This window comes from Oncorhynchus mykiss, chromosome 6 (genome assembly GCF_013265735.2).
Source record: "Oncorhynchus mykiss isolate Arlee chromosome 6, USDA_OmykA_1.1, whole genome shotgun sequence".
NCBI classification, from domain to species: domain Eukaryota; kingdom Metazoa; phylum Chordata; class Actinopteri; order Salmoniformes; family Salmonidae; genus Oncorhynchus; species Oncorhynchus mykiss.
In genome coordinates this window covers 3,865,023-3,877,802 of record NC_048570.1, presented here as the reverse complement: position 1 = coordinate 3,877,802, position 12,780 = coordinate 3,865,023, and the positions used below count along the sequence as shown (strand labels likewise).

The window sequence follows — 12,780 nt, the reverse complement described above, 5'->3', positions numbered from 1 at the left end:
CCTGGACATGGAGTTAGCAGAACTAGGATCAGTCTGGGAACTGAACGCTAGCCTCAGAGAGGGACCCTGGACATGGAGTTAGCAGATCTAGGATCAGTCTGGGAACTGAACGCTAGCCTCAGAGAGGGACCCTGGACATGGAGTTAGCAGATCTAGGATCAGTCTGGGAACTGAACGTTAGCCTCAGAGAGGGACCCTGGACATGGAGTTAGCAGATCTAGGATCAGTCTGGGAACTGAACGCTGGCCTTAGAGAGGGACCCTGGACATGGAGTTAGCAGATCTAGGATCAGTCTGGGAACTGAACGCTGGCCTTAGAGAGGGACCCTGGACATGGATTTAGCAGATCTAGGATCAGTCTGGGAACTGAACGCTAGCCTCAGAGAGGGACCCTGGACATGGAGTTAGCAGATCTAGGATCAGTCTGGGAACTGAACGTTAGCCTCAGAGAGGGACCCTGGACATGGAGTTAGCAGATCTAGGATCAGTCTGGGAACTGAACGTTAGCCTCAGAGAGGGACCCTGGACATGGAGTTAGCAGATCTAGGATCAGTCTGGGAACTGAACGCTAGCCTCAGAGAGGGACCCTGGACATGGAGTTAGCAGATCTAGGATCAGTCTGGGAACTGAACGTTAGCCTCAGAGAGGGACCCTGGACATGGAGTTAGCAGATCTGGGATCAGTCTGGGACCTGAACGCTAGCCTCAGAGAGGGACCCTGGACATGGAGTTAGCAGATCTAGGATCAGTCTGGGACCTGAACGCTAGCCTCAGAGAGGGACCCTGGACATGGAGTTAGCAGATCTAGGATCAGTCTGGGAACTGAACGTTAGCCTCAGAGAGGGACCCTGGACATGGAGTTAGCAGATCTAGGATCAGTCTGGGAACTGAACGCTAGCCTCAGAGAGGGACCCTGGACATGGAGTTAGCAGATCTAGGATCAGTCTGGGACCTGAACGCTAGCCTCAGAGAGGGACCCTGGACATGGAGTTAGCAGATCTAGGATCAGTCTGGGAACTGAACGTTAGCCTCAGAGAGGGACCCTGGACATGGAGTTAGCAGATCTAGGATCAGTCTGGGAACTGAACGCTAGCCTCAGAGAGGGACCCTGGACATGGAGTTAGCAGATCTAGGATCAGTCTGGGAACTGAACGTTAGCCTCAGAGAGGGACCCTGGACATGGAGTTAGCAGATCTAGGATCAGTCTGGGAACTGAACGCTAGCCTCAGAGAGGGACCCTGGACATGGAGTTAGCAGATCTAGGATCAGTCTGGGAACTGAACGCTAGCCTCAGAGAGGGACCCTGGACATGGAGTTAGCAGATCTAGGATCAGTCTGGGAACTGAACGCTACCCTCAGAGAGGGACCCTGGACATGGAGTTAGCAGATCTAGGATCAGTCTGGGACCTGAACGCTAGCCTCAGAGAGGGACCCTGGACATGGAGTTAGCAGATCTAGGATCAGTCTGGGAACTGAACGTTAGCCTCAGAGAGGGACCCTGGACATGGAGTTAGCAGATCTAGGATCAGTCTGGGAACTGAACGCTAGCCTCAGAGAGGGACCCTGGACATGGAGTTAGCAGATCTAGGATCAGTCTGGGAACTGAACGTTAGCCTCAGAGAGGGACCCTGGACATGGAGTTAGCAGATCTGGGATCAGTCTGGGACCTGAACGCTAGCCTCAGAGAGGGACCCTGGACATGGAGTTAGCAGATCTAGGATCAGTCTGGGACCTGAACGCTAGCCTCAGAGAGGGACCCTGGACATGGAGTTAGCAGATCTAGGATCAGTCTGGGAACTGAACGTTAGCCTCAGAGAGGGACCCTGGACATGGAGTTAGCAGATCTAGGATCAGTCTGGGAACTGAACGTTAGCCTCAGAGAGGGACCCTGGACATGGAGTTAGCAGATCTGGGATCAGTCTGGGACCTGAACGCTAGCCTCAGAGAGGGACCCTGGACATGGAGTTAGCAGATCTAGGATCAGTCTGGGACCTGAACGCTAGCCTCAGAGAGGGACCCTGGACATGGAGTTAGCAGATCTAGGATCAGTCTGGGAACTGAACGTTAGCCTCAGAGAGGGACCCTGGACATGGAGTTAGCAGATCTAGGATCAGTCTGGGAACTGAACGCTAGCCTCAGAGAGGGACCCTGGACATGGAGTTAGCAGATCTAGGATCAGTCTGGGAACTGAACGCTAGCCTCAGAGAGGGACCCTGGACATGGAGTTAGCAGATCTAGGATCAGTCTGGGAACTGAACGCTACCCTCAGAGAGGGACCCTGGACATGGAGTTAGCAGATCTAGGATCAGTCTGGGAACTGAACGCTAGCCTCAGAGAGGGACCCTGGACATGGAGTTAGCAGATCTAGGATCAGTCTGGGAACTGAACGTTAGCCTCAGAGAGGGACCCTGGACATGGAGTTAGCAGATCTGGGATCAGTCTGGGACCTGAACGCTAGCCTCAGAGAGGGACCCTGGACATGGAGTTAGCAGATCTAGGATCAGACTGGGACCTAAACGCTAGCCTCAGAGAGGGACCCTGGACATGGAGTTAGCAGATCTAGGATCAGTCTGGGAACTGAACGTTAGCCTCAGAGAGGGACCCTGGACATGGAGTTAGCAGATCCGGGATCAGTCTGGGACCTGAACGCTAGCCTCAGAGAGGGACCCGGGACATGGAGTTAGCAGATCTAGGATCAGTCTGGGACCTGAACGCTAGCCTCAGAGACGGACCCTGGACATGGAGTTAGCAGATCTAGGATCAGTCTGGGAACTGAACGTTAGCCTCAGAGAGGAACCCTGGACATGGAGTTAGCAGATCTAGGATCAGTCTGGGACCTGAACGTTAGCCTCAGAGAGGGACCCTGGACATGGAGTTAGCAGATCTAGGATCAGTCTGGGACCTGAACGTTAGCCTCAGAGAGGGACCCTGGACATGGAGTTAGCAGATCTAGGATCAGTCTGGGACCTGAACGCTAGCCTCAGAGAGGGACCCTGGACATGGAGTTAGCAGATCTAGGATCAGTCTGGGAACTGAACGCTAGCCTCAGAGAGGGACCCTGGACATGGAGTTAGCAGATCTAGGATCAGTCTGGGAACTGAACGCTAGCCTCAGAGAGGGACCCTGGACATGGAGTTAGCAGATCTAGGATCAGTCTGGGAACTGAACGCTGGCCTTAGAGGGGGACCCTGGACATGGAGTTAGCAGATCTAGGATCAGTCTGGGAACTGAACGCTAGCCTCAGAGAGGGACCCTGGACATGGAGTTAGCAGATCTAGGATCAGTCTGGGAACTGAACGCTGGCCTTAGAGAGGGACCCTGGACATGGAGTTAGCAGATCTAGGATCAGTCTGGGAACTGAACGCTAGCCTCAGAGAGGGACCCTGGACATGGAGTTAGCAGATCTAGGATCAGTCTGGGAACTGAACGCTAGCCTCAGAGAGGGTTCCCTGGACATGGAGTTAGCAGATCTAGGATCAGTCTGGGAACTGAACGCTAGCCTCAGAGAGGGACCCTGGACATGGAGTTAGCAGATCTAGGATCAGTCTGGGAACTGAACGCTAGCCTCAGAGAGGGACCCTGGACATGGAGTTAGCAGATCTAGGATCAGTCTGGGAACTGAACGCTGGCCTTAGAGAGGGACCCTGGACATGGAGTTAGCAGATCTAGGATCAGTCTGGGAACTGAACGCTAGCCTCAGAGAGGGACCCTGGACATGGAGTTAGCAGATCTAGGATCAGTCTGGGAACTGAACGCTAGCCTCAGAGAGGGACCCTGGACATGGAGTTAGCAGATCTAGGATCAGTCTGGGAACTGAACGCTAGCCTCAGAGAGGGACCCTGGACATGGAGTTAGCAGATCTAGGATCAGTCTGGGACCTGAACGCTAACCTCAGAGAGGGACCCTGGACATGGAGTTAGCAGATCTAGGATCAGTCTGGGACCTGAACGCTAGCCTCAGAGAGGGACCATGCCAAGACGCAGAGCGAGCAGACCCAGGAGCCCAGGGTTGTATTCATTTTGGCACGCCATAGCAAAACGTTGTTTTTTTTTGCAATGGAAAACGGAACACAAGCATTTCTTATTGGACAAGTTCAGGTAGTCTGTCCGTTTCCTTACGTTTCGAGCCATTTACTGTGTTCATGTTACAATCCAGGCAATAGTATCGAGCCAGACACTGTGTTCATGTTACAATCCAAACAATAGTATCGAGCCAGACACTGTGTTCATACAGTAAGTAGGGCATCTCTGTTCTTCTAAAAAATACATTTTCTTCAACGTTTTTCTTTAGACATGCCTAAAATAAATAGTTGATTTATTGTGATGGTGTATATTAAATAGATTTATTAGAATGTAGATGTTCCAAAGATCAGCAGCTCATATGGACGTCTGGAGATGTTAATTACGGGGCAATTTAAATTCTTTAATTACGGGACTCTGAAATTCTTGGAGAGTCCTGTGTAGTATTTTTGTATAGAGAGAGAGGAGATGGTCAGTGGTCCTGGAGAGAGAGGAGGGAGAGGAGATGATCAGTGGTCCTGGAGGGAGAGGAGACGGTCATTGCTCCTGGAGAAGGAGGAGAGAGAGAGGAGATGGTCAGTGCTGCTGGAGAGAGAGGAGGGAGAGGAGACGGTCATTGCTCCTGGAGAAGGAGGAGAGAGAGGAGATGGTCAGTGGTCCTGGAGGGAGAGAAGGGAAAGGAGTCAGTCAATGCTGCTGGAAAAGGAAGAGGGAGAGAGGAGATGGTCAGTTGTCCTGGAGAGAGAGGAGGGAGAGGAGATGGTCAGTGGTCCTGGAGTGAGAGGAGGGAGAGGAGACGGTCAGTGGTCCTGGAGAGAGAGGAGGGAGAGGAGAGGGTCAATGCTGCTGGAAAAGGAAGAGGGAGAGAGGAGATGGTCAGTGGTCCTGGAGAGAGAGGAGGGAGAGGAGATGGTCAGTGGTCCTGGAGAGAGAGGAGGGAGAGGAGATGGTCAGTGGTCCTGGAGTGAGAGGAGGGAGAGGAGACGGTCAGTGGTCCTGGAGAGAGGGGAGGGAGAGGAGACGGTCAGTGGTCCTGGAGAGAGAGGAGGGAGAGGAGACGGTCAGTGGTGCTGGAGAGAGAGGAGGGAAAGGAGAGGGTCAGTGGTCCTGGAGAGAGAGGAGGGAGAGGAGACGGTCAGTGGTCCTGGAGAGAGAGGAGGGAGAGGAGACGGTCAGTGGTCCTGGAGAGAGAGGAGGGAAAGGAGAGGGTCAGGAATGTTTTACTGGAGTCAATGGAAGGACAGCACTTCTGGCAAAAACATCTTGATAAGTCCATTATGTGACCACCAGGTAAGTCAGTTGAGAGCAAGTTCACATACACAGAGTGTATAAAACCTTCCTAACATTAAGTTGTTCCTTAGGGATGCTGGCCCATGTTGACTCCAATGCTTCTCGCAGTTTTGTCAAATTGTCTTGATGTTCTTTGGGTGTTGGATCATTTTTGAATGTGGAAAAACCCAGCAGCGTTGCAGTTCTTGACATATTCAAACCGGTGCGCCTGGCAACTACTACCAAACCCCGTTCAAAATCGTTCTTTAACCAGGCCTCCTCCTCTTCTTCTACACTGATTGAAGTGGATTTAACAAGTGACATCAATAAGGGATCATAGCTGATCACCTGGATTCACCTGGTCAGTCTATGTCAGGGAAAGAGCAGGTGTTCCTAATGTTTTGTACACTCAGTGTATGTGTAAACTTACAATAGACCTCCTCATCACCGATGAGATCATGGTAGATGTAAAACTGGCTCGATGGCCGAGTGCTCGACCCAAAAATAGGCTCCAGATTCCTGGCATGAACGATCTGTTCCCATCAGCCAGAGAACGCTGCCTGGGCTACTCTGCAGGCATTGTTTGAGCTAATGAGAATGGTTCCCGAACAGGGAACTGAAGCTAAAAATACCAATTACGATCTGGATACCCACGTTATTGGGGTTAAAAGCTGCGGAGTACAGTGTCTGCATGGCTCAATAAAAGTTATTTACAAACACTAAATATAACGCTGAGTTTTTGGGGCCTTGCCAGAGGCAATGAGAACAAGAGAAGGCAAAGAGGAACCGAGAAAAATGTAGAACGGCACAAATAGTTTTCTGTTTGACACTTTAGGTCAGATATTGTTAAGCGTGCATAAGCAATGCTTCTTCATCGTTTCACAAACGAACGAATAGGTGTAAAGCTAATCAAGCACCACTATGAATATTAGGTGATTTAAACAATATGGCTAAACAAGATGTTATTTACAAAGTTATCTCTTTTGGAATGTATGACACAATTAATTTATTTAACCTTTTTTTAACGAGGCAAGTCAGTAAAGAACAAATTCTTATTTTCATTGATGGCCTAGGAACAGTGGGGTTAACTGCCTGTTCAGGGGAACAGTGGGGTTAACTGCCTTGTTCTGGGGGCAGAATGACAGATTTTTACCTTGTCAGCTTAAATCGATGCCAAGCAGCGTTGGTTCCCATTATTTAGGCTAACGATGTCCCCCCTCTCATTTCCGACTTGTATGCCTAAAACCGTCTGTGACAGTTGTGTTAACTCAGTTTCTCAGTCCACGCAACAACCAACCACAACACTGACAGACCAGAACAAAATACGACACTGACGGGCGACTTCCTGTCTGTTAGAAAAGCCAACACGCTCCCACATCTTTCTCTGCTCTGATACACGGTACTTCCTGTCTGTTAGAAAAGCCAACACGCTCCCACATCTTTCTCTGCTCTGATACACGGTACTTCCTGTCTGTTAGAAAAGCCAACACGCTCCCACATCTTTCTCTGCTCTGATACACAGTACTTCCTGTCTGTTAGAAAAGCCAACACGCTCCCACATCTTTCTCTGCTCTGATACACGGTACTTCCTGTCTGTTAGAAAAGCCAACACGCTCCCACATCTTTCTCTGCTCTGATACACAGTACTTCCTGTTTGTTAGAAAAGCCAACACGCTCCCACATCTTTCTCTGCTCTGATACACGGTACCCAACATCCCTCACTCTTTACCAAGTCAAGTGCTATGATAACCCCTCTCCCTCCCTAACCCCACTCTCCCTCCCTAACCCCGCTCTCTCTCCTTAACCCTGCTCTCTCCTTAACCCCTCTCTCTCCTTAACCCTACACTCTCCTTAACCCCTCTCTCTCCTTAACCCCTCTCTCTCCTTAACCCCACTCTCTCCTTAACCCCTTTCTCTCCTTAACCCTACACTCTCCTTAACCCATCTCTCTCCTTAACCCCACTCTCTCCTTAACCCTGCTCTCTCCTTAACCCCTCTCTCTCCTTAACCCCACTCTCTCCTTAACCCTGCTCTCTCCTTAACCCCTTTCTCTCCTTAGCCCTACACTCTCCTTAACCCATCTCTCTCCTTAACCCCACTCTCTCCTTAACCCTGCTCTCTCCTTAACCCATCTCTCTCCTTAACCCCACTCTCTCCTTAACCCTGCTGTCTCCTTAACCCCTCTCTCTCCTTAACCCCACTCTCTCCTTAACCCTGCTCTCTCCTTAACCCTGCTCTCTCCTTAGCCCTACACTCTCTCGTCTTAACCCACTCTCTCTCCTTAACCCTGCTCTCTCTCCTTAGCCCTACACTCTCTCTCCTTAACCCCACTCTCTCTCCTTAACTCTGCTCTCTCTCCATAGCCCTACACTCTCTCTCCTTAACCTCACTCTCCCTCCTTAACCCCACTCTCTCTCCTTAACCCCACTCTCTCTCCTTAACCCCACTCTCTCTCCTTAACCCCACTCTCTCTCCTTAACCCCACTCTCTCTCCTTAACCCCTCTCTCTGCTTAACCCTGCTCTCTCCTTAGCCCTACACTCTCTCTCCTAAACCCCACTCTATCTCCTTAACCCTGCTCTCTCTCCTTAGCCCTACACTCTCTCTCCTTAACCTCTCTCCCTCCTTAACCCCACCCTCTCTCCTTAACCCCACTCTCCCTCCTTAACCCCACTCTCTCTCCTTAACCCCACTCTCCCTCCTTAACCCCACTCTCTCTCCTTAACCCCACTCTCCCTCCTTAACCCCACTCTCCCTCCTTAACCCCACTTTCTCTCCTTAACCCCACTCTCTCTCCTTAACCTCACTCTCTCTCCTTAACCCCACTCTCCCTCCTTAACCCCACTCTCTCTCCTTAACCCCTCTCTCTCCTTAACCCTGCTCTCTCCTTAGCCCTACACTCTCTCTCCTAAACCCCACTCTCTCTCCTTAACCCTGCTCTCTCTCCTTAGCCCTACACTCTCTCTCCTTAACCTCTCTCCCTCCTTAACCCCACCCTCTCTCCTTAACCCCACTCTCCCTCCTTAACCCCACTCTCTCTCCTTAACCCCACTCTCCCTCCTTAACCCCACTCTCTCTCCTTAACCCCACTCTCCCTCCTTAACCCCACTCTCCCTCCTTAACACCACTCTCTCTCCTTAACCCCACTCTCTCTCCTTAACCCCACTCTCCCTCCTTAACCCCACGCTCCCTCCTTAACCCCTCTCTCTCCTTAACCCCACTCTCCCTCCTTAACCCCACTCTCCCTCCTTAACCCCACTCTCTCTCCTTAACCCCACTCTCCCTCCTTAACCCCTCTCTTTCCCTACCTTAACCCCACTCTCCCTCCTTAACCCCTCTCCCTCCTTAACCCCACTCTCTCTCCTAAACTTCACTCTCTCTCCTTAACCCCTCTCTTTCCCTCCTTAACCCCACTCTCTCTCCTTAACTCTGCTCTCTCTCCATAGCCCTACACTCTCTCTCCTTAACCTCACTCTCCCTCCTTAACCCCACTCTCTCTCCTTAACCCCACTCTCTCTCCTCAACCCCACTCTCTCTCCTTAACCCCACTCTCCCTCCTTAACCTCACTCTCTCTCCTTAACCCCTCTCTCTCCTTAACCCTGCTCTCTCCTTAGCCCTACACTCTCTCTCCTAAACCCCACTCTCTCTCCTTAACCCTGCTCTCTCTCCTTAGCCCTACACTCTCTCTCCTTAACCTCTCTCCCTCCTTAACCCCTCTCTCTCCTTAACCCTGCTCTCTCCTTAGCCCTACACTCTCTCTCCTAAACCCCACTCTCTCTCCTTAACCCTGCTCTCTCTCCTTAGCCCTACACTCTCTCTCCTTAACCTCTCTCCCTCCTTAACCCCACCCTCTCTCCTTAACCCCACTCTCCCTCCTTAACCCCACTCTCTCTCCTTAACCCCACTCTCTCTCCTTAACCCCACTCTCTCTCCTTAACCCCACTCTCCCTCCTTAACCCCACTCTCCCTCCTTAACACCACTCTCTCTCCTTAACCCCACTCTCTCTCCTTAACCCCACTCTCCCTCCTTAACCCCACTCTCCCTCCTTAACCCCTCTCTCTCCTTAACCCCACTCTCCCTCCTTAACCCCACTCTCCCTCCTTAACCCCACTCTCTCTCCTTAACCCCACTCTCCCTCCTTAACCCCTCTCTTTCCCTACCTTAACCCCACTCTCCCTCCTTAACCCCACTCTCCCTCCTTAACCCCACTCTCTCTCCTAAACTTCACTCTCTCTCCTTAACCCCACTCTCCCTCCTTAACCCCACTCTCTCTCCTTAACCCCACTCTCCCTTCTTAACACCACTCTCTCTCCTTAACCCCACCCTCTCTCCTAACCCCACTCTCCCTCCTTAATTCCACTCTCTCTCCTTAACCCCACTCTCCCTCCTTAACCCCACTCTCTCTCCTTAACCCCACTCTCCCTCCTTAACCCCACTCTCCCTCCTTAACCCCACTCTCCCTCCTTAACACCACTCTCGCTCCTTAACCCCACTCTCCCTCCTTAACCCCACTCTCCCTCCTTAACACCACTCTCTCTCCTTAACCCCACTCTCTCTCCTTAACCCCACTCTCCCTCCTTAACCCCACTCTCCCTCCTTAACCCCACTCTCCCTCCTTAACCCCACTTTCCCTCCTTAACCCCACTCTCTCTCCTTAACCCCACTCTCCCTCCTTAACCCCTCTCTTTCCCTACCTTAACCCCACTCTCCCTCCTTAACCCCACTCTCCCTCCTTAACCCCACTCTCCCTCCTTAACCCCACTCTCTCTCCTAAACTTCACTCTCTCTCCTTAACCCCTCTCTTTCCCTCCTTAACCCCACTCTCCCCCCCTAGACTGTTGCAGTTCTGGTAGACTCTAGTTGAGAACAAAATCTAACCACTTACTCTCAGGCTGAGCAGTCATTTCCATTGAAGACGTGTGTTGAACGCGCTGTGGTTGAGTGTGTCCTCATCTGAAATGAGGTGGGGTCTGATGTGTGACAAGCCGCGGTAAGAAATGTCTCAAGTTACCATGTTTAGGACGTCCTTAACATTCAGGCCTAACTAGAGTCTGTTTGATAGCAATCCTTCAGGGAGGTTTGATTTGACCGACCTACTGCTAAGTGACACTGTTCTTGCTCTCTGTTCTGTAAAACAGGGCGGAAGCATTAGTTTAGGACTACATTAGCTTACATCAATAACTGGGGAGAATGTAGAAGATTCAGAGAGAGACACATGGATGTGGTGTTTGTCAGCTGTGTCATGGGATAGTTGACACGGGTCTAGGTTTGCACAATTTCAAAAACTTTAAAAGACCGAATGTGTGTAATTTACACATCTCCGTCTGGCTTTCAGGGTTCACCTTATTATTTTTAAATTGTAAAGATAAATGTATTTGTTTTTTTCCAGCCGCAGAGTATTAAGACCCTCCTGTATCATTTCTTTAAATCAGAGAACCAGAGAGTCTCTCTCTCACATTCATTCTCCCTCTCCATCAGTCTCCTGTATCGTTTCTTTAAATCAGAGAACCAGAGAGTCTCTCTCTCACATTCATTCTCCCTCTCCATCAGTCTCCTGTATCGTTTCTTTAAATCAGAGAACCAGAGAGTCTCTCTCTCACATTCATTCTCCCTCTCCATCAGTCTCCTGTATCGTTTCTTTAAATCAGAGAACCAGAGAGTCTCTCTCACACATTCATTCTCCCTCTCCATCAGTCTCCTGTATCGTTTCTTTAAATCAGAGAACCAGAGAGTCTCTCTCTCACATTCATTCTCCCTCTCCATCAGTCTCCTGTATCGTTTCTTTAAATCAGAGAACCAGAGAGTCTCTCTCTCACATTCATTCTCCCTCTCCATCAGTCCCATTTAAATTGCATCCAAAATAGATAATCGTGTTCAAGATTGATATACCTATACAGTGTGTGTGTGTGTGTGTACCAGTCAAACGTTTGGACCTCATTCAAGGACTTTTTCTTTATTTTTTGTTGTTGCAATGTTCTACATTGTAGAATAATAGTGAAGATATTAAAACTATGAAATAACACACATGGAATCATGTAGTAACCAAAAAAAGTGTTAAACAAATCAAAATATAATTTATATTTGAGATTCTTCAAAGTAGCCACCCTTTGCTAATGACAGCTACTCAATCTCATGTTTGACGCTCTGACCTACTATACCAACCCTGTTAAAAACAAAAAACTGTCAACTCAACTCCCTTCAACAGTATCCACCAAACATGGAATCAACTTCCAGGCTTCAGGAAACGATCCCGGTATCTCTGTCTTTTTCTCACAGTGGATTGTATTGCTGTCAGGCAGTTGACTGTAATGTCGATGATTGTCTGAATAAGCAAGGTCAAGGGTCAGATCTGGAACCATCTAGACCTATTAGGAGGGCCGGATCTGAGATCTGGACCAATCAGAAAGTGCCTGATCAGATCTAAACCAATCAGGGGTGTCCCTCCCACCCCTCTCTCCTCTAAGCGTTGTCATACTTCTGCAGGGCCTCCTCCAGCTTTCCGGTGATCTTCTGGAAGAAGCCAATCTGCTCGGTTAGATACTGCTGCATCTGGGCCTTGAAGTCCCTCACCCGGACCTGGTGGAAGTGCTGCATCTCTGCCAGCGTGGCGAAGGAGATGATGTTACAGCGCTCGTTGACTCCGTCCGCCTGACGAGCGTCCATCTTGCCTTCCTCAACGTGCTTCTGGGACTCCTTCACCTTGTTAAGTGCTCCTGGAGAAGGAGGAGAGAGGAGAGGGTCAGTGCTCCTGGAGAAGGAGGAGAGAGGAGAGGGTCAGTGCTCCTGGACAGAGAGGAGAGAGGACAGAGAGGAGAGGGTCAGTGCTCCTGGACAGAGAGGACAGAGAGGAGACTGGTTTCATGAGAAGTATCCGAATCTTGTTTTTTGCTGCCTAAAACAAATGAGGGATTTTGGTAACATAACTTTTCAGTCCGAGAAACAACAAGTAAGAAATGAAAACAAAATGTCTCTATTTAGGAAGCAGCTTCAGCAACACAGAAACACAAAACACACTGTTGCTACTGCCTGTGCCTGCTAACTTGCAGCTGACAGAGAGGCGAGAGAGAGAGAGAGAGAGAGAGAGAGAGAGAGAGAGAGAGACAGAGACAGAGAGAGAGAGAGACAGAGAGAGAGACTGAGACAGAGAGACACAGAGAGAGAGAGAGACAGAGACAGAGAGAGAGAGAGACAGAGACACAGAGAGAGAGAGACAGAGAGAGACAGAGAGAGAGAGACAGAGAGAGACAGAGACAGAGAGAGAGAGAGACACACAAGCTGCTCCAGTCACATGCTGTCATTTCTATTTACAGCGTGGCAATTCTGAGCCCGTACAAAATTAATCGTAGAAAACTCTGGCCCCGTTCAGACAGAAAATAACAACTATAGTAAGAGTGTATGTAGGGTCACGGGTGATAGACTGACTGGCTTTCCTGGCAAACCCTGTGTCATTTTCCATTGTTTTCAGGCTTTATACAGTGTCTGATAGGTCATGT

At 50.0% G+C, this 12,780-nt stretch overlaps 1 protein-coding gene across 1 annotated transcript in view; it reads right to left on the bottom strand.

Moving 5' to 3' along the window:
• Nucleotides 1–11,227: 11,227 nt before the first annotated feature.
• Nucleotides 11,228–12,780, bottom strand: part of LOC110513046 (sorting nexin-18-like) — a 39,406-nt gene continuing 37,853 nt past the window's right edge. The window contains exon 3 of the mRNA XM_036979225.1: nt 11,228–12,000. Coding sequence (XP_036835120.1) covers nt 11,747–12,000 — 254 coding nt within the window. The 3' untranslated portion in view covers nt 11,228–11,746. The remainder of the gene's footprint in view (nt 12,001–12,780) is intronic.